The sequence below is a fragment of the Simochromis diagramma genome, unplaced genomic scaffold (assembly GCF_900408965.1).
Source record: "Simochromis diagramma unplaced genomic scaffold, fSimDia1.1 OVJJ01000123.1, whole genome shotgun sequence".
NCBI lineage: Eukaryota > Metazoa > Chordata > Actinopteri > Cichliformes > Cichlidae > Simochromis > Simochromis diagramma.
The window spans coordinates 3,493,743-3,516,638 of NW_024386778.1; the positions used below are offsets into that span (position 1 = coordinate 3,493,743).

At 41.1% G+C, this 22,896-nt stretch overlaps 1 protein-coding gene across 3 annotated transcripts in view; it reads left to right on the forward strand.

Annotated features, from left to right (window-relative positions):
- The window catches only part of LOC120721729 (protein turtle homolog B-like), a 155,154-nt gene that overhangs the window by 17,427 nt on the left and 114,831 nt on the right, over positions 1 to 22,896 (forward strand). For all 3 annotated transcript variants that reach the window (XM_040012240.1, XM_040012247.1, XM_040012255.1), the window contains exon 2: positions 18,488 to 18,679. In XM_040012240.1, coding sequence (XP_039868174.1) covers positions 18,488 to 18,679 — 192 coding nt within the window. The remainder of the gene's footprint in view (positions 1 to 18,487; positions 18,680 to 22,896) is intronic.

A 22,896-nucleotide genomic window follows, 5' to 3' on the forward strand; every position in this document is an offset into this window, starting at 1 on the left:
TCAGTGGTGGAACTGGTTTAGCTTTCGTCCGTCAGATACACAACAAAGCACTATTTTTGGTAGAGCGTGCTAGCGGGCCGTCGTTATTACCGTGTTGTTTGGAAAATACGTCACACTTAAAATCAATCCTTTGATTTTTCTGAAAGTCGACAGTGCCCCTTATAATCCCGTGTGCCTTATGTATGAACTCTGGTTGTGTTTACTGACCTCGAAACGATTTTATGTACACGGCGCTCGAAAATCTGTCAAATGTTTCAGTACGACTTTGCTAAGCTACGAAGCCGCACCGCTTGATGGATTGTCGGAGCGTTACGGCTGTCGTAGGCAGGAGCCTCGCGGAGTGATACTTACTGCGCTTCAACATAATGTTACCGTATTGTGTGTGTATAACCTCTTTTTAAGTTTTGTGGATATTATACATGGTTATGCTGAGGATATGTCGGCCAATTTCCACTGGAAATGCCTTTTGGTTAAACTGTCAGCAAGGAATTTGCATTTGAACTGTTACATTTTTATATAACTTTAATGCACATAAAAAAACAGCTGCTTGTTTAAGTGAAAATACATTGATGTTTTTTTTTTTTGCACTAATAAAGTTGTGGAGTTGTAAAGTATTTTGTCTAGTGTCAATTATATCGTCAGTTATATCGTTATCGCAAATTTTCAAATGTATATCGTGATAAATATTTTTGGTCATATCGCCCTGCTCTAGTCTGGAGCTCAGGCTCACTTGGCTTATGTATTTTAGCAGGACAGTGACTGGAAAGACACCAGCAACAGCACCTCTGAATGACCCGAAACAAAACAAAAAACCATATTAAAAGCAGGACAATCAAAACAACCCCCACCACCCGAAAAACAGAAAGAAGGTTTTGGAATGGGCCAGTCAATTGATTGCGATGTTTTGCCATGACCTCAAACACTGTTTATTCTCAAAAACCTTCCAGTGTGGCTGAATTAAAACGTTTCTGTTAAGAAGACTGGGCCAAAATTCCCCCACAGTGATGTGAAACATTTATTGCCAGTTATTGCAAATGCTTAATTGCAGTTCTTGTTGCCAAGTGTGGCGAAACCAGTTATTAAGTGTAGGGGACAATCACTTTTTCAGAAAGGTGCAGGTAGGTCTGTTTTTTTCCCTTAATATATTAAATCCTTCTTTAAAAACTGCGTTTTCTATTTACTCTGGTTATCTTTGTGTAATATTTAACCTGAAATGTAATATTAGGAAAAACACAGCACCGTATAAGCTGAGTGCTGTTGATTCGCATTCTAAAACTAGCTTAATGCTCAGTGCTTACACCAGGCCTTAGTGTAATCTTCAGCAGCAGCCAAAAAGAACAGCGAGTGGTTTTGGAGCAGCAGGGCCTCCAGGTTATGTAATGTTAATACAGGGAGAATACACTGAAAAAAGCAGGTTGGATGCAGGTCTGATGATGCTCAGGATCTATTATTACTAAAATCTTTGTCTGTGTGGCCTTGTTGCTCCTGACTTGCTGCAAGAAGTTAATGTGACACCACACAGAGTTACTGAACAGTATGCATCACAGCCGATGAGACCCAATGCACTCCAGTGGTGTTGTCATCATAGCATAATTTTCTCTGATAATAGAAAAAATATATTTTGTTTTATTTAAAGAAGGAAAGAAAACTTACATTTGTGTTTATGTATGCAGTTCAAAGATAGAAACATCTGTTGTGTTGGCCCATCAGCTGGCGTTAAATTGCAGAGGACACCAAGCTCCGGTCAGAGCTGTCGCTACCAGCAGGTGATAAGTGGCTCCCCACACTCCCTAGCAGATCGTTACATGGAGAAACCTTTGGAATACAAGCATGCTGATCCACACAGGTGTGCACACAGGTGTACACACGGGTGTTCACAGACGCGGACTACAGCTTTCTTGGCTGCTGCCTCAAAGCACATTGTGCGCTGTCTATCTTGCGTGCGGCACAATATCGTTTATTATTTAGGATCTACTGTTATCTACTGCTAGCTAGTTTATTGTGATGGTGCCGTTTTTATTATGTTGCTCTTTTTTTGTTTGCTTTCTTTTCTGTTTTTTTTCTCCATACAGGTGATCCAGGTGTTTTGTTTGTTTTTCTTTCTTTCTTCCCCCCTTTCTCACCGTCTCTTCTCCCCTCTGGTTTTCTTTCTCTCCCTCTCTTTCTTTCATTCTTTCTCCCTGTCCTATCCCCCAGTCATGTCTGTCCCGTTTGTAGCAACTGAAAATAAAATAAATACATAATTATAATAAAGGTCAATCAAATGGACCAATATGGCAAGGCCACTTGGTAAAATAAATCTGCTTGGCATCTTTCTTGGCCTTAAGACAACAATTCTGATGGCTAAAGATCCAAACGGGACAACAAAAAAATAAATAAATAAATAAAAAAATTTCTGCTACTGCACAGAGAATTAGGAGTTTAACGTGATAAAAGGGATTTACAAAGCAGGATTAACAAGTTTGTTTCACATTCAGAGTTATTGTTTTTGAAAGGGCCTATATCGCAAGGATATTTGACTTTGGAGTTTTGTGCACTATCATGGTTCAGAGAGCCTAAAATTACTAATCCTAGATAATTGGCACAACGCTGGTTATCACCTGCTTCGATCGTGAGAGGAGTACAAAACTGCTGTTAGTAAGATGTCCTACATATAGAATGCTCAGCATTTCCAGCAGTTCGGTGACCTTTTGTCTGATGAATAGCCAACTGTTGTAAAGTGTAGCTTTGGTACATAGTTAGCAGACTGTTCAGGCCACTCCACCCCACAAAACTGTGTCCACACTACAATCAAACAACAGTGTACAGTCAACATGCTTTTGGCTATGTTATGTGAGTAAGAATTTACTGATTAAAGATAAAAAACATAATCAATATATATCCAAGTTACAGTACTGTTACTTTTTTGGAGTAACTAATGGAGTCAAAATACAAATTACTGTTACTGTAGACTCATGTCAGCTAAAGAAATCCACTGTAGATGATCATATCTGAAAAAGATTATATCCTATCATTCACCAGGACAGTTTTCCTCCTCTTCATCGTTCAAATGTCAGTCTCACAAACTTATCTGGATTTGTTACATTAATATCATCAAATCACAACAACAGCCGCCTCAAGGCGCTTTATATTGCAAGGTAAAATCCCAACAATAATACAGAGAAAACCCCCAACAATCAGAAAGGGAAGAGGGAAACTATACCTGCTGATCCTACTTCTACTTCTGGTAAATATATAAGCTCATGCTGATTGCGAAGGCACAAACATGTGAACTGAACATAAAATGAACTGAACTGAATTAAAATGTAAAGAACAGTAGTATTTCAATGAAGTGGGCAGTGAGGCTCATGTGATATTGTAGAGTATGACAGCTGTTTAGCTCTGTCTTTATACTCCATGTGCATCTGTGAAAGTGTCATCTGAAAAATGAGAGCTGCTAACTGGCATGACATGATTGTCTTTGTCATTTGCCTTTCTTGTTGTCCGTCAGAACATGGACAGAATGAGTTCTACCAACTTTATGTTGACAATGTGTCATATTTCTATGGAGAAAAAGTTGTTTTATCATAATTATCTTTATCGTTTTATTGCCCAGCCGTAGTAGATAGAGCTAGAGCAGCTTTTTAACGACAGCAAAGCGTTTCTGGTGTAGACTATTAGTAAATCTCTAAGCTGTAAGGATTTCTAAAAAGCTGATGACACTCAAGGCAATACAGGGAAGGTCTGGGGTAAACCAAACAAATCTGCGTTTGGAGATGGCTGGTGGGGTGTCACTGGCTGCAGTAAAGAGAAAACCTGATCAAACGTAAAGCATGAAAACTTTAAAGCTACACATCGACAGCATATATGTTGCCTAAATCGGTTTTACATTTTAAATGTGGTTTCCTAATAGTAAATTACAGTAGAATTCAAACATCTTGCAATTAAGTAACATGTTCTGAGTCACACAGGAGCAGTGCTGGTCATTTTGTGTATTTTGCGTGTTTTGTCACACTTCTGTGAGCTTTGGTAACGGGACTGGTTCTTATGTAGGGCTTTTCTACTATACCTGAGCACTTAAAGCACTTTATACAACATGCCTCATTCACCCATTCACACAAGCTCCCTTTTCAATGATCAAGTGCTTTCTAACATTCACACATGGAGTATCTTGCCAAAGGATATTTGGCATGCAGACTGGAGCAGCCAGCCATTGATTGAACCACCAGTCTTCTGATTATTAGGTGACCTGCTCTACCTCTACCACTCCCCCTCATTCCTCCGCTGTAAGACTGATATTGTTTTAAGTAATTATTAAAGTATTTGTAGGCTTCAAGAGCTGCATTTATTTTATTTTTTTGTATTTTCATGTGGGGATTTGCTAATTATGGGAGAAGCCCACACGCACTACTGCTGTGTGGGCTGATACACAAGAGCAGGGGTGTCGAATTCATTTGAATCCGTTCCCTGGGCCCTGGCTCCGGAGAAATACCTGGATTCAGATTGGTGTTTGCAAAATGTAGACTCATAACGACTACACCTGTTACACAGCACTTTCGACATTTCTTACATCTGTCTGAGAGGAAATGTCTGACTTTGTTTGAGGAGTTGTCTTAGATGTGGATGCTGAACAGTGTCTTTAACCTGCCTAAGTGTTAATTTCCTACCAAAAACACGGTGGGCTGAAATACATATGTACTTCCTCCAGTGGTGGAATGTGACCCTGACCTGTTTAAAGTTACTTAAAGAGAAAAAGAGTGGAACATGTAACACATGCTGATAGCTGAATAGATGCAAAAATGTCTGTGTATCCCTCTCTTGATGAGAATACACTGCTTCACTTCATTTAGGTTTGTGCCAGGATTAACTTGGGAGTTTTCCATCATTACCCTCCTGAAACAGCAGTTTGATCAGAGAGTTTACATCTTCCCAAACAAAATTGCACCAAAGATCTAGGTTTGCCAGAGGTTGATCACACATTGCAGGCACGAAAACAACAGACAATACAGAAACTATAGCATAAAGAAATCTGGGGTTTACATAATGAACGTGGTGTTTTCACGATCTGCCTGCTGAAATAGAGACTTGTTTATTAAATTGTCAGTATTTAAAGAGTGAAATAGTCATAGAGCTGTTTGCCCTTGCTTCTTTATGAACATTCTTTAACTTGAATGTCTGCTGATCTACCCTCAGCTGTTTGGCCTTAATTCCTGACGGTCAGCAGGAGGTAAGAGGCTTAAACACACTTCTTTGTCCTCTTCACAGACACTTCACAGACAAATCTATGGACCATTTTATATCCATCTTGCTGTTCCTTGCACAAATGGCACTGTACAAAAAAATTTGCTGTCAAACTGACGTCATGGCTGCTGCTAGCTGAGACTTCAGCTGGCTGTGCAGAAAATAATAACTGCGTGCATAAGTTTGAATTTATTTTGGATTTTCTCTAATCCACACAGGGTTGTATAGGTATAAATAGTATACTCACACTAACATTGCTAAGCGATATTTGGTTAACTGATGTAACTTAGCAAGTTACGCCTCGACCTGATGTCTTTGCAGCCAAAGACTTCAGGTCGAGATGGGATTCTGGTTGGATGTTTCACCAATAGAACTGAGAAAGTTCGATTAAACTGGTTGGTTTCATATTATCGACCTGGCTTTTAGGTGTAGTCCACAAATTTTCAATAAGGCTGTGATCGGGCTTTGGGAAAGTCAACCCAGAAGCTTAATGTTAGCCTGCTTTAGCTACTCTAAAACCAGTTTTGATGTGTGTTTGGGATCATTGTCCGGCTGGAATGCCTAATTGTGTCCATGTTTCAACCATCTGTTTTATTTGAAGTGAAGTTAAAGAACTTGGAAATCGTCCTCCTTCTTTAGGATTCCCACCCTCTATGATGTTTGACAGTCGCTATAGTGTTTTTAACTACTCCAAACATACTTTCTGTCATTGTTGCCAAACAGTCATTTTCTCGTCAGATAATAAAACCTTTGTCCAGAAGGGATTTGACTTGTCCATTTAGGCAGTCGCACATTGTAGTTGAGCTTGAACTGATGATCTTGGAATCAACACATGACGTGCATCAGCGCATCAGTGCCAGGAAAAGTGGACTGGATTTAAAGACATTTTGTAAATGGGAGCCTCATAATCAAAAAAGCTGGCTGAAAGTCTTTGCCAGGTGTGGTCACTTTAACCAGTGGCTTCGGTTGTTTGCGTGGACTGAAAGCAGTATGTATTTGGGATTAAAAGCTTGTCGTAGTCAAACTCGTCAAGCTTTAGGCAATATAAAGACTTTCTGCAACACATTCAGTTCATGGTGAATCAGATGCTGCTGCATGCACACTGGAAAGATATTTAAATTCAAATGATGAGGGATGAGAGCCCAAGACCCAGAATTAGGTCAAGTCTCCCATCCTTTGGTAGCATTAGTGTTTTAAGCCACCCTTGTGTATCGGAGGGTTGGAGCACAAGCTGACAAACACCAATGAGCTATGCTTTTTCCCTTAGCTTGTAGATATGACTTTGCAATCGCAGATTTCAGTTTTCCTCCTTTTCCTACATCTTTCTTCCAGTACACAGATTTAGACTGCATTGTTCTTCACTGTTCCTTTCACAACAAATACACTGCAGTTCACATGGTTGTGCACACTTAACTTTATTGTTTTGTGTTTGATGTCAAGCTCTTGTCTGCTCCTATGTTTTGGGTTTTGAAGACATTTCGATACTGTTTTAAAATTTTAACATATTTGTTGGGCATCTAAGGAAAAATATTAAGAGTTAATATACACTATTTGTAAATGCTATTTTAAATGCCACTACCACCAAATAACAATAATAATAATAGAGAGCAATAAAGGATGCATGGGTTTGTACTTTACTCCATCTAACACTTAAGAGTGGGACCACGCCTCCAAACACGCTCCTTGCGGTTCTCATCTATATAGGCTCCCCCAGTCCGATAAGCTGTTTATTCTTGTTTACATGCCCCGCCCTCCCTCCCCTTATCAATTCTTTATCTTCTTCACTTCTGTTTAGTACATGGGGATCTGCCAGGTCCCTTCGAGGCCTTCCCCAACCAGCAGCTCAATTTATGTCCAAGCCATTCACCTTTACCTACAAAAACACTGTCAAACATAAAATTAGGACGTGAGCCCAGTGAGTGAAATATATATTATATATATATATCTTATATCTTCTAACTGACATCCAACCCGTTGGCCATATGCACGGACGACAATCAACATCTCCCCTTCATTCAAACAAACTTCAAACTAATTTCTCGGCCATGGAGACCCATGCACCAAAGCTCCCGATGCACAGTTTTTACATGGATGTTAATCTGCACTCTGCAGTTTTTGATTTTGCAGAGTGTTGGCGACTTCTTCTTTGTGTGGTATGCCATTTCATCACTGAGTTACTTCTCAGTTCATCCACACTGCAATAATACCACTTAGAGTTGATGGTGGAATATCTAAAGACATTTTATGAACTGACTTGTTGCAACAGTGGCATCCTATTGAAGTGCTACTCTTAAATTCCTGCGAATTCAGTGAGTTCTGTTGTAGCCATTGGTGGAATATTACATCCCTTGTTGTACAATATGTGCTCCACACTAAATTCTGCCCAAAATGCTTAATTAATTAATAACATGTAAAATTTAATGTAATCTGGTCAAATTAAATTTACAGTTTATAGCAAGCACTTTGAATAAATAAACCTTTGATTTGATATATTTCAGTTCCATTGTACTCAAAATACTTGCTTCATGTTTATTAAGGGTTTCTGAGTGTGGGCTTATGGGCTGACTGGCATGATTAATAATGCTTCCATTCATTTCACAGGACTGTCATTTTATTACCACCACAGTATGCTAAGTTCAACTTTCAAATAAGATTCAGAAAGAAGGTGCAAGCATAATAGGATGTAGCTAAAAAGAGTTTATGTTGTATTGTGTACAACATTATGTTGACACTTGGAAGGGTGGACAGTTGCTGCTGTTGTGGCAGCGCCAGGAACAAACCAAGGGGAACAGCTGAGAGGCCTGAGTATGTTCACTGTCATCAGAGTTTCAGCTCAGATACTACAGTGTTGAGAATGCATTATTCTTGTATTGTTTATTTATTGCACCTCAGTGATTTTTTTATGCATGGATTCTTTTGTCACCATGTATAAATATAGAAATATAGAAATGTTCCTTTCTGTGAGACTTCATTGTGGCGATAATCCTATTTGTAGTGTCACAGTGTATCATACTGTTAAATGATCTCCAGGAAAAAACAGTTAACCTTTGACTGTCACTTTGCTGTGTACTGGAATATGAACCAGAGAACACCTGTAACACACAAATGTTACATTTAGTTTTTTTGTTTTCTTTGCAACTGCAGAAAGAAATTGAATTAAAATGAGTTTAGAAATAATTACATTGAGAATGTCATGCAAGTAATAGGAAGAAAGAAGTGTGCTCTTACAAACTTGTATTTTCCACTGGATTCTGTTTGTAGTACATGGGCAACTTCCAGAGCTAAAAAAAAAATGAAGGTAAAAACCGCAGTTCCTCTTGGTGCCACTGGAGGCTAAATCCAGCTCCCAGTCAGCTCCCATTCGCTTCTCTATTATAATACCCCACTTTACAGCATTAAAAAGCATGTTTACTGCCTGGTGCAAAAAGCCATATTGGCCTCTGTGGATAGTTTGCCCCATCATGAAAACTATATATAATTAAATAATAATAATTAAAGATGGCGCCGGTGAGGTCGGCTGCCGTCACGACTGCTCCGACCACTCTTTCTTTGTATTTGTTTTTTAAGTTAGTTTTCAGCGTTTCTAAATCGGCAAAATCATCACCATTGGGTACATTAGGTATGACAGTGACACTCTTGTTTCTGTTGGTATACAATGTACTCACAATTCGAAGTTTTTAACTCCGGATCCGAGCTGGCCGAGTGAGATCTTGAGGGAGAACAAAGGGAAGCGGCGGCGGCCTAGAAGGAAGCGAGCCGGCGTCAGGAACAGGCTGAGAGCTCGTGCACACCGCACACCTCTGCCTAGCATCCTGCTCGCCAACGTCCAGTCACTGGAGAACAAGCTTGACGACCTCAGGGCCAGGGTAAAGTTCCAGAGAGACATTCGGGACTGCAATCTCCTCTGCTTCACCGAGACATGGCTGAACCCAGCGGTGCCGGACCACGCCATCCAGCCGGCCGAGTTCTTCTCGGTTCACCGCATGGACAGGACACGGGACTCGGGGAAGTCAAGGGGAGGCGGCGTGTGTTTAATGGTGAACAACAACTGGTGCAACAGTGCGAACGTTGTTCCTCTCACACGCTCCTGCACACCAAATCTGGAACTACTGTCCATCATGTGTCGTCCTTTTTATCTACCTCGGGAATTTACATCGGTCATTATAAGTGCCGTTTATATTCCACCACAAGCGGACACGGTCACCGCCTTATGCGAGCTGCATGAGGCACTCACACAGCACCAGACACAACACCGGGACGCTGCGCTTATTGTGACGGGGGACTTTAATAGCGCCAACCTCAAACGCGCAGCGCCGAACTTTTATTAACACATCACCTGCCCCACCAGAGGTGAAAGGACACTGGACCACTGCTACACTACGGTCAAGGACGGCTACAAGGCACAACCCCGCCCTCCGTTTGGCAAATCTGATCACGCCGCCATCTTCCTCATGCCAAAATACAAACAAAGGCTGAAACAGGAAGTTCCGGTTCAGAGGAAGGTCGCACGCTGGACGGATCAATCGGTGGCCGCGTTACAGGACGCGCTTGATGACGCAGACTGTGGCATGTTCAGAAACAGCTCCTATGATGATGTCAACGTGTTTACGGAAGCGGTTGTGGGATTCATCGGGAAACTAGCGGATGATACCGTGGAGACAAAGACTATCATAACGTTTCCCAACCAGAAGCCGTGGGTGGATAAAACCATCCGCGACGCTCTGAGATCCCGCACCGCTGCCTACAACACGGGACTCACGACGGGGGACATGGTCCCGTACAAAGCTGCGTCATATAACGTGCGGAGGGCGGTGAAAGAGGCCAAGCAGCGTTACGGGAGGAAACTAGAGTCACAACTCCAACAGAGTGACTCTAGGAGCCTGTGGCGGGGACTAAGGACAATAACGGACTATAAAGCACCAACAACCGGTATGACGAACGCGGCCGTGACTCTGGCAGACGAGCTGAACACTTTCTATGCTCGCTTCGAGGCTGCAGCTAAGGACTCCAACAATGCTAGTGCTAGTGGCGCTAACGGCTGCAGACAGGAAGATACTGCCAGCACCGGAAACGTGCTCGTCATCTCCGAGCATGAAGTAAGGAGAGCCTTCAAAAGAGTGAACACCAGGAAAGCAGCAGGACCAGACGGCATCCCAGGTCGTATCCTCAGAGACTGCGCATACCAGCTAGCTCCTGTGTTCACTGAGATATTCAACATCTCTTTATCTCAGTCGGTGATCCCCACATGCTTCAAAGAGTCCATCATTGTTCCTGTCCCGAAGAAACCCCACCCTGCTTCTCTCAATGACTATCGCCCTGTAGCCCTCACCTCAGTAGTGATGAAGTGTTTTGAACGCCTGGTCAGAGACTTCATCATTTCTTCACTACCAGACACACTGGACCCACTACAGTTCGCTTACCGTCCAAATCGTTCCACAGACGATGCCATCTCTCATCTCCTCCACACATCACTCACTCACTTGGACACTAGAAGGGGGGAATTATGTTAAAATGCTCTTCATAGACTACAGCTCTGCATTTAACACCATAATTCCCTCCACACTCACCACCAAGCTGGAGCATCTGGGACTCAGCTCATCTATGTGTCTGTGGATCTCCAACTTCCTAACTGGCAGACCACAGGCAGTAAGGATGGGCGGACATGTCTCAGCCTCCACCACTCTCAGCACTGGAGCCCCCCAGGGGTGTGTTCTGAGCCCCCTGCTGTACTCTTTGTACACATATGACTGTGTCGCCACTACCAGCTCCACCACCATCATCAAGTTTGCTGACGACACCGTCGTGGTGGGCCTGATCTCTGATAACAACGAGACGGCCTACCTGAAGGAGATTAGGAATCTGGAGAACTGGTGCCAGAGGAACAACCTCCTTCTAAACGTCAGTAAGACAAAGGAGCTGATAGTGGACTTCAGCACTAAGCAGGAGAGGAACTACCTGACCCCCGTCATCAACGAGTGCCCAGTGGAGAGAGTGGACAGCTTCAAATACCTCGGAGTTCACATCACGCAGGACCTGTCATGGTCCTGTCACATCAACACCGTGGTGAAAAAGGCCCGTCAGCGTCTCTACCACCTCAGACGCTTGAGAGACTTCCAACTGCCCCCCAAGGTGCTCAGGAACTTTTACTCGTGCACCATAGAGAGCATCCTGACGGGAAACATCTTAACCTGGTTCGGGAACAGCACCATGCAGGACAGACGAGCTCTACAGAGGGTTGTGCGATCAGCTGAGCGCACCATCCGCTCCGAGCTCCCTGACCTGCACTCAATCTACAGCAGGCGGTGCTGGACCAAGGCCAGGAAGATCGTGAAGGACCTCAGCCATCCCAACAACAGACTGTTCTCTCTGTTGAGGTCAGGAAAGCGATTCCGCTCCCTGAAGACCAACACAGAGAGACTGAGGAGGAGCTTCTTCCCGCAGGCGATACGGTCTCTCAGTCACACCACCACACAGTACTGACCCACACATATAGTTCTTACACACACACTGGACATTCTGGACATTGTTTTCACTTCATCACTTAAATCACTTTAAGCATATTTGCACTGCAGAAGACATAATGTGGATTGCACAACACTGGACATTATATGCTTCATTTCCAGTTAATACTTGTACAGCTGCTGTTATTGTGTATATATTTATTTATATTTCTTCTTCATACATTCTTATATAGTTCTATATTGTGTATTTTGTTGTACAGTTATTTTATTTTCAACTTTAATTTATATATTTTATCTTATTCTTTCCCAGTTAAATTTACCCTTCATTCTAATTTGTGTTGTACAGTTATTTCATTTTTAACCTTAATTTATATTTTATTCCTTCCTAGTTAAATTTACCCTTTTTAATTTTTCATATTTATTTCCTATCTTATTCATAGCCTTTTCCTTTTTTGTTTTCTTTAGGTCACGAGCAGTTGTCCAAGCATTTCACTACATATCGTACTGTGTATGACTGTGTACGTGACAAATAAAATTTGAATTTGAATTTGAATTTGAATTTATTTATTGTTTTGCAGAACTCATCCATCTGGATACTGGAGTTAGAAACTGACATAGATAGCTGGAACAACTCTATGCCTGCTCTCTTCAATAAATCTTTCCCAAAGCTGCCCTCACTTCCTCCTTCCCATTTCGCTGTACTTACTAGTTCACTAACTGTTTTCCATCTGTCCTCCTCTAATTCTCATTTTCTACATTCACCAGCTCCTCAAAGTGCTTCTTCTCAATGCGCTATCTTCACTCATTAGTCCTTTTTTTTTATCACTATCCTTAATCAGTGTAACCTGCAGCACATCCTTTCCTGCCCAATCTCGCTTGCAGTCACCTATCACTTTTAGGTCGCACTTTTTGCATGAAATGTGCACCACCTGTGTGCAACTTTCTCCACTCTTATAAGTCATCCTTTGTTCCTTCCTCTTCTTGAAGTACGTGTTCACCACAGCCATTTAATCCTTTTTTTTGGTTTTTGGGAAATCCACTACTATCTGGCCTTCTGCATTTCTCTTCTTAGCACCATACCTTTCCAGAACCTCGTTATCACCCCGGTTCTGTTCACCTACACCTCCACTGAAATCTTCTCCAGTCAGAAATCTCTCCTCAAGGAGACACTATCATTTCATCCACAAGTCCTCCTTCTCTTCAGCAAGGTCCAACCTGTGGGGCATATGCACTGACAACATTAAGCATCATAACTTTATTGTCCAACTTCAAACTGAATATCCTTTCTGTCCCTCTATTCACCTACTCCATTTCTCTTCCTGTCTACACCATGGTAGAACTGCTTGAACCCATCTCCAATAATACTGGGATTACTTTCCCACTATATCTACCTTCCTTCTCCCCGTCATATCAGCCACCTCTCTCCTTGTACCAATCATAGTCTACCTACACTTTTCTTAGTCACATTGAAATAAAAAAACAAAACAGTTTACCTTTGTAAGTGATCAGTCAACATCAGAGTTCTTTGAGATTAGAATAAACATGTGCACTTTGCTGACTTGTTGTGTCACCCTTCATTAAACACTATACTTTATAATCTGATTGTGGCTTTGAAGCAACTTACTGTACTCAAGCGTTACAGTCCTCCTGGCAACAATACCCTGAACCCTCCCTTTTTGTTCCACCTTGCCTACACTCTTGGAGCTGTGTGTATGTATGTGTATGCACACCTCAGTGGTTTTACCTTGCCACAGTATCCTCCCCTGGGTCTTTGATTGTAAATGAGCTAAACCCTTACGGTGGTGGTGGGGATTTAACTCACTGTCTGTCTCTTGCTCCTCTCTGTCTCATCAGTTATAAACAGTGAAGTCATACCTTCCAAGGGGGCTGTTTTGTGCTATCTGTGATGATGTCACCAGCAGCCAATCAACACATAGCACTGCTAGAGGTAGTGCGTGTGCAGATGTGTGTGTGTGTGTGTGTGTTAGCGAGGGGGTGGGGTTGCAGAGGTGTGGGGTGCACCAATAGGAAAATCACACTCGCTCAGTTATTAGCCAGTTCTTCCAGCAAGCATGAGAACACACATCAAACCACGAATCCACAGGCTGCTTCTGATACACACTGACTGCCTCTCAGTCGTGCTGTATAAAGATACTCTGTATGTAGCACATGAATGTGTTATTTAATGCATTCTATGGGAAATGAAAGGCCTATCCTGGTAATAAATCACTCAATGAGATACCCCACGCTGTTTAGGGAAGCCTAGCTCTCCTCATATTTGTTGATTTACATTTCACTTTGTGTTTTTTATTTCATTAGTCTGACAGTAACGATTAGGTCTAATTATATGATAAATATCATCTGTTCAGTGCTAAACTTACACAATTAATTGCTTTTCGTAGTGACCTCAGTTCAAGGTGATTGTGGAAGCTTTGCCGCTTCCCTCCTCCAGCCTTAATATGCATTTGAAAGCTCAGGCTGTTGGCTGAAGACTTAATTTGGGTTAACGCTGTTGAGAATTTATAGCTGGTCTTGAATGGATATTCAATTACTAGATCAATGTGATTTGTTTTGGTGTGTTGCACAACAAACACACATATTGGTAACTGCAAACTAGAGAGGTCTTCAGTCTGGTGATGGGGCTGAAGCAGAAAGCATCCTTTTAATATCTGTGTGTTTTTTGCGAGCTGTTTGCCCCGACCTTTTCTTTACTGTTGCACTCGGCACCACTGTCGAAGGAGAGGTGGGCTCATGTGTTATCATTCTGCTTCTGATTCACACGTTCATCTTTCTTCTTCTGTTTCCATCGTGACATCTTTCTCCCCCCAAAGAAGGCAACAGAAGGTCAAACTTTTTTGCCAACGTGTCCTTTTCCACATTATTCCACATTGTACTGCATTGAACAGCTTTGTGGAGATATTTATTTCTTCATTATTTTAATTTTAGCCTGGAAATACAGCTCGCTCTCTGCTTGTTTCCACTAACAGTACTTGCACTTCATGATAAATACTCAGCACCTCTGCATGAAACACATTGGTGAATGGTTTCAGGTAAATATGATAAAGCACAGGGCAGCACAGTGGTTAGCACTGTTGCCTCACAGAAAGACGGTTCTGAGTTCAATTCCACCATCTGGCCAGCAGGGTCTTTCTGTGTGGAGTTTGCATGTTCTCCCCGTGTTTGCGTGGGTTCCCTCTGGGTACTCTGGCTTCCTCCCACAGTCCAAAAACATGCAGCTTGTGGGGATAGGTTAATTGAAAAATCTAAATTGCCCATAGGTATGAATGCACAATTTAGAGTGAATGTGAGTGCGAATGGTTGTCCCTCCCTGTGTGTTAGCCCTGCAACAGACTGGCGACCTGTCCAGGGTGTACCCTGCCTCTTGCCCTATGACAGCTGGGATAGGCTCCAGCACCCCCTGCTACCCTGAAAAGGTTAAGCGGAAGCGAATAGATGGATGATAAAGCACAGTTATAATCAGTTGTAATCTTTGGTATTTACAACATATAGAGAGTCTTTACTATAGTCCTTTGTAGGACTACTTTTAAATTAACTAAAAAAATGAATAGTGCTGGTGTGGGACCAGGTTGAGCTTTAGGTTGAGACAGTATATCCACTCACCAAATCACTGGTTTCTAAATATTTCAGCAGTTGATGCTTCAGCTCACAGTAATAACAGTGACTGCATTTTTTTTTATCAGTGTCTGAAAATATTTTTGCTGACTCACATTTGTAGTAGGTCTTTCTACAGAATACAGTACGAACACTAGTGAGCTGTCCCTTGATTATTTGTACATAGTAGATAAAATCCTGTTGGTTCCATGTGCTCACATTGCCTTCCACTGTTTAATTTCAATAATTAGAAGCGCTACGGGCAGCAGGCTATCAACTGTGCGCAGTAGATTGTGTTTGCCTGCCCAGCTTCCTTACTGGCCACAGAGGAATGAGCAGTGAGTACATCTGATTAGCTGTATTGACTGGTAAAATGCTACCACACCGGGTTTCCGCTCATAAAACCAAGCTACATGGTAATTAGCCTGGGATCAATGTGAGCGCCTAGCCCACAGACACACAGACTGACTCGGACTGCTCCGGTCCTGAGTGAACAGAGCGAATGCTTAAAGAAAAACCTTAAAGGACCGGGCATTATCGAGCATCAGGGACATTACTGTCACATCACCTCTTTCATGTTTTTGTCTGTTCAAATTCTGTCAGTTGAAAAAGATTCTCACAAGATAAATCACATTCATGTGTCTGAAAGCGCTGTTAATCTTGCTGTTATCAACCACCCAGTGGCCTTGGTTGTGTATTGGATTTGTCACCGGTGGTCTTTGCATCTCGAGTGATGGAATTTTTAGCTAAGCCCAGGTTTGTGTTATCACACAAAAACACTCACTTCCTGGGTGGAACTCGGTTTCTAAACAGCTTTTTGCTATATTTCTTGCTAATCTCAACCATCTCTGCCGTGGCGTTTCTGTTAAACCACTGCAATGAGCTTAGCAGGCACCTTTGTTGTTTACTTCAAACTGGCTGATGTCACGATAGCCTCCAGATTGAGAACTTTATCAGTCAAATGAGCTGGTTGAGACAGATCATCACTAGCCTATTATGGAGCAGAGCAACAATTTTTTTTTTTTTTTTTTTTTTTTTTTATAAAAGGAACAGTTGTATTAGAACCAAAACAGGACCATTCAAAATAACAGAAAACTAGAGTTAAGCACAGAACATATGGGGAAAAAAATACTACTATAAACAACTATATCAAGGAACAATGTTAATAGCAGTCTAATAGATACTACTAGAGCCATGACAGCTACTGAGCATCTAACTGCCATGGCTGCCTGAGCTGCAACACTTGCATAAGTTTTGGGCTGTTACATTGTTGTGACAAATAGTGTGCAGGTAGACTGTGTTTTATAAATGATCTGGGGCCTGTAGTATGAAGAAAGCTCAGTATATCGATGACTGTTTTTTTCCTTATCTGGCTACAGGACAAGTATGAGGAGTTAAAGTGTCTAATAAACTGAAAAACAAGAAGGTATATAAAAGGCTACAATAACTAAACAACTGAAACACATACAGCCTGACCTGTTGTTTTAGAGACAAGTGTAGAAATCTTTGTTGATTTATATGCTAACAGCTATCACATGGACATGTTAATATCCATCTTGGAACCTATCAATGGTGCCATAGTGGAGAAAGGCAGGGTACACCCTAGACCAGCAGTCCCCAACCTTTTTTGCACCACGGACCGGTTTGATGTCAGGCAACATTTTCACAGACTGGCCTTTAAGGTGTCACGGATAAATACAACAAAATAAAATGATATGACTGAGACAAAAACGGTGGTATTTTGTAAATATCAGAATCAGAATCAGAAAGGGTTTTATTGCCAAATGTTGAGCGGGTTTACAACATTAGGAAATTGCTGCGGTGCTTCAGTGCAAACATACTGTTATAAATACTGTTATAAATTAAGCTTAAATAGACATGAAAATAAAAATGAGAATAAGAATTAAAAGTGCTAAGTAGATAGATAGATATATACATGATATATACATGAGTGCAGGTGGTGATCAGTGCCAAACATGGAATGATGCAGTGACACAGCGTAGGGTCATGTGTTAGTGGTGGGAACAGTCATACGGTTATTGTTCATGTGTCCAACAGCAGAGGGGAAGAAACTGTTCTTATGGCGAGAGGTTCTGGTGCGAATGGACCGGAGCCTCCTGCCTGAGGGGAGCAGGTCAAACAGACTGTATCCAGGGTGAGAAGGGTCAGCTGAGATCCGAGCTGCACGCCACAATGTCCTGGAGGTGTACAGGTCCTGCAGAGATGGGAGTCTGCAGCCAATCACCTTCTCAGCAGAGCGCACAACACGCTGCAGTCTCTGTTTGTCCCTGATAGTGGCTCCAGTGTACCACACGGTGATGGAGGAGGTGAGGATGGACTCGATGATTGCAGTGTAGAATTGCATCATCGTCCGTGTTGGCAGGTTGAATTTCTTCAGCTGCCTCAGGAAGTACATCCTCTGCTGGGCTTTCTTAATGACGGAGGTGATGGTGGGCTCCCACTTCAGGTCCTGGGTGATGGTGGTACCCAGGAAGCGGAATGAGTCCACAGAGGTGATGGGGGTGTCAGTCAGGATGACGGGGGGGAGTGGAGCTGTGTGCTTCCTGAAGTCCACAATAATCTCCACTGTCTTATATAATATAATAATAAACGCGTCTTTACTGTGTAATCGTGTAACTTTATTAGCAGCGTCCTCCTGAAATGTGCCAACAACATTGAGAGTAACGTCCTCCTCTCTGGCCCTTAATGCTCTCTGATCGCTATGGTGACATGTAAATATTTCTTTCAAAATAAGAGACATGAGTACAACACGGGAAAAGACTCAGGGAAACCGAGTTAACGATAAAAACCATACATTTCACACCTGAGCCTCAACTCTCACGGCCCGGTACCAAACGACTCACGGACCATTACAGATCCGTGGCCCGGGGGTTGGGGACTGCTGCCCTAGACAGTTCACTAGTCTGTTGCAGAGCTAACACAGAGATAGCCAACCATTCACACCTTTGAACAATTTAGAATCACCAGGTAACGCGACTCCACTAAGGGCATTTCCTTGGACTGTGGGAGGAGGCTGTAGTACCCATGCAGACACAGGGAAAACATACAAACTCCACATATAAAAAGTTCTCAGATGGTGGATTTAATTCCAAAGTGGAACTTTACACTCTGTCTGTGTGTAAGCTGGATTCTTACCTGTAACTTTTACCTGTTACCTGTTACTGTTTCCACAGGTGCCCACGGAGTGCGAGAGGAGCCCCAGTTTGTGACAGCACGTGCAGGAGAAAACGTCATCCTGGGATGCGACGTTTCCCATCCCTTGAACGGCCAGCCCTATGTGGTGGAGTGGTTCAAGTATGGAATGCCCATCCCTTTCTTCATCAACTTTCGCTTCTACCCTCCTCATGTGGACCCGGAATATGCTGGTAAGATAGTGATTACAGTGAAATTGAGACATCAGTAAGTTGACACCAAGCTAAATCCAGGATTTCACTGACCTGAATGGGTTTACATTTGTTTGATGTTTGGCCACAGACATGAGTTGAGTGAGAGGGATTTTCCCTTGCTTTTGTTTGATTTCATTCCTCTGATCATTACATTGCAGAAATAATTCCCCCTCGTTTGACTTAAATTATTCATCCATTTGTCTCTTATATCATTAAATGGGAGTTTTCCAGGCTGAGAAGGAGTCGGCAGCCATGAATATTTTGGGAATTATAAATAGATTTCCACTTTTTTAGATAGTGGTGGTGAGAGTTATCTCATAAAGTTAGCTCAGTGCTTTGTTCTAGAACACAGACAGTTGTACGTAGGCTACGTGAGAAAAAACTGACATTTTGATCTGAGCAATGTGTAAACTAATTTGGAAAGGAGGCAATTAGTGCTGACGTTAGCTGAAATCGTAGTGGTTTCTTTCATTTAGACTACCTGATTATTCCAAATTGAAATTTCTGTGTAAAGGGAAATTAATTAAATAAAATGAAGTTTTGCAACATGTCAAGTAAACACTTGTATTATTGGAAGTTTTCTGAAACTTTTCAACTGCAACTCTCCTGACTTTGTAACAGAATTTAATGTTACATCTATTTAAGTCCCGTGAACATGGAGAGAATTTGTAACCTTTTAAAACCAGCTCTGGTGACAGTTTTGGTGATGTGGCCTGATTTGGTACAAGTACCTCCAGGGAGTAAAGGGTTTAATAATAACTATGTGTTTTTCAATCATTATACAGGTCTGCAAAAAAAAAATAATTTTTTTTTTGCAAGAAAATCTGACGTGATGGAATTTTAAAAATATTTTTCTTGATTTCAGTGAAACAGTCAAAAACTCCTATGCAGTTTTTTGGTTGCAGACCTGTGCTATTCACATGTAGTTGTTACCACGAGTATGTTAGAACTCCACAGAGCCCTTTGTCCCCCTGTGTCCACAGTAGAGTGTGCATGAGTGTCTCCAACAATGTATTGTTTGTGAAAAACAGTCATATCGATTAAAAACATGTTTAATATAATGAAAAACAATTAACATAGTAGATACAAGTCTACACATCTGCATCAGATGCAGTGAAGTGTTAAGTGTCCTTAACATCCTGTCTCAGGCTGCAGGAGGGGAAAAAAGTAAGATAGACTTGAAGATTGTAGTAAATGTACAGAAGCTTTGTGTAATCTTTCTGTATCCTCTTACACTTTGTCTTAACTGATTAGATCACTGAGCACCTTTCTGCTGAGTTTAGAAAACTGTGGTTAGTTTGGTGTGCTAATTCACACTAATGAGACGAGTATCATAAAATATGAAATATTGATTAAATATGTATCCCACACACCTAAATACTACATCTTACTAGCTAATACTTTAACCTTTGTCATGTTTCTTTAATTTTACTACTTAAATTAAGCGTGAAATATGAATATGCACCCAGCATATAATAGAACTTCTACTGTATATTCTTCTTGCTATATGCAAGTAAACAGACTGATTCTTATAGAGCACTTTTCTTCATACAGCATGCTACATTCACTTCCTTCTATGCGTTTAAGTTCTTACTAACTAACATTTACACTGCAACGGATGCACTGGAGAGGATCTCCTCCAAGGATACAAACAAAAATACTTTAATAAGTACTGATAAATTTTAAAAAGCAGTGCATGAAGATGTCATGAAAAAGATTGAGGAGGAGATGTATATTAATAAGTCACAGGTGAACTCAATTAACTCATTAAAATGAAAATAAAGGCAGGAAAAAAAAACAAAGGATGAAAGTAAAAACACATCAAATTAAACAGAAGGGGTAATTAAAGAGAGATCAAGAATAAGCACACAGAGACAAGAAAAACAGGATATAAAAATGGGAAACACACAAGGGAAAAAGGGAACAAACATTTAGATAACAAAAAATAAAACTCAGGATTAAAACAGAAAATAAGGATCATAATAAAGGACATGACATAGAACTCCATTGAAGTTATTTACCTGCCAATTTATTATTCTAGCCTTAATAGATGTATGATATCTCCCTTCATCAGGTGACACAGTGTCTTGTATGGAGTTAACTTTACTGGAGCTTTAGAGTATGCTACCGAGACAAGGGGCTGAAGCAAAAAACTATCAGTAAAAGTCTTTCAGGAGAAGCATCTGTGCAGTCATCTGTTCTTTTTCGACCCTGTTTTCCAAGCCTTTGGGCAAAAGGTTTGTTACACCTAACACATTTAAGTCAGTGTAATACAATTCATTTTTATTTATATGTCAACAAATCACTAGAGCAATCGCCTCAAAACAACATGTATTGAATATATTTATATTGTAATAGATAGAAAACCCAAACTATCAAAAGACCCCCTCTGAGCAAGTACTTGGCAACAGTGGCAATGAAAAACACCCCAATAACAGGAAGAAACCTCCAGCAGAACCTGCCTGGACCTATCTGGAACAACAGGCTGGGGGTGATGGGAGAAAGACAGAATAAAAGACGCTATAGAAGAGAGCCAGCGATTAAAATTCTGGTGCTGTATTGGAGAAGTTCAAGACCAAAGTGGAATGAATTCTGCATAACACTCTCAATTTCCTTAATTGGTAGATTAATTACAGTTAAAATGATTTGCCTCCCTCAATTGTTATACGTTTTTCAAAACTTAGCAATTCATCTTAGTTGAATGTTATAATTCTTTCATTTATTTGGAATTACAAAACTCAAAGGATATAAAAGAGTCGCCTGTGTAAGTGCAAAACAAGTGGAAGGCTGGCTCTACGAGACTTTGCGTGTTATAAGTTAACAACAAGTATCTCCTACTGGCTGGAGAGTCACCACCTGGTTGGACACAAAGAAAAAGGATTGGCAATCACACTCTCTTGGCTCTATTGCAATGTTATCCTATTTGTCTCAAAAAAATCATACTACAGTTACAACCCAATCATCAGTAGTTTATGGTTGGAGGCAAACTGATTAAGCTCTGGGTGCTGTTTTCACTTTTGATGTTAGCAAATCCTGTTAAACCTTCAGTGATGGATGGAGCCTGTATAACCAAGGTGTGTTTGCAATCATCCTGCAGCTTCAAGAGAAAAACAGCTTGCCAAAGCCAGATTTCTATAGACATCTGAAGGTCAGACACTCAGTAAAGCCATAGCTTAATAATTTAGAAAAAGCAGTGAGACAGATAAATATGGATGGTCTCAAAAAGACTTAAAGAGAGCTGGGAAGAGAAAGGGGGCTAGATAATGTTAAGATATGACTAAAGTTAAAGTTGAACATTTTAAAAGTCTATTTAAAAGTGAAGTTGAATAGAATCACCTATATGTAATAAATAAATAAATCAGAGGCAAATCTGTTTCATTGCTGCATCACATGTGCCAAATGTGAGGATGTTTGACTGGGAATATTTTCCTTGTTTTCAAAGATTTTAAAAGCCAAATAAGACTGAATCCTCTTCTGATCATCACCTCCTGTCCTATGGCCTCCTCTGTGCAAAAAACCTTATGCTTTTCTTCTGGGAAAATAGGATGTTCCAATTTTTAACATCAGGATAGCAACAGTGAGAAAACAGACTGGAGGACTTTGAACAGATTTAGAATCTTTAATATAAAGAGAACAAAACTTCCCTGCCTTTAATGCAGCTTGAGGATTTGAGTTGATAGGGAGGGGTGTGGGGGGCAGTGATGTGGGGACTTTGTTAAACAATTGTTCATAGACTGTCCAGTTAAAAACTGAAACATTAATTTCAACTGAAAGGTTCTATATTTTTCATTATATATGCTTCATAATAAAGGTATTTGAAGCAAGAAGACTGGCACTGAGATAACTTGGTTTACTGATGATGATGTAGGCTGACATCAATTGCTTATTGTGATTTTTATTATGTAGTTAAATGTCATGGCCAAAGCATCAGACATACAGAGGCTTACATTGTTTCCTTTTTAGATTGGGACAGTTGCTAAATGGTTGATACATTTGGCTGACCCCAGGGGCAGTCATCCCCTACACGTCCCTCTGTCCTGCCTTCTAAAACAAGCATTGTGCTAGTTTCTTTTTATATACTAAAACAAAGGAAAAAATTGAGTGATAGAATGTTTTTTCTTGTAGATCTTCAGAATTGAATATATGGACATATAATGATAATTATGCAATAGCAATTGCAGCTTAAACTAGGTAGA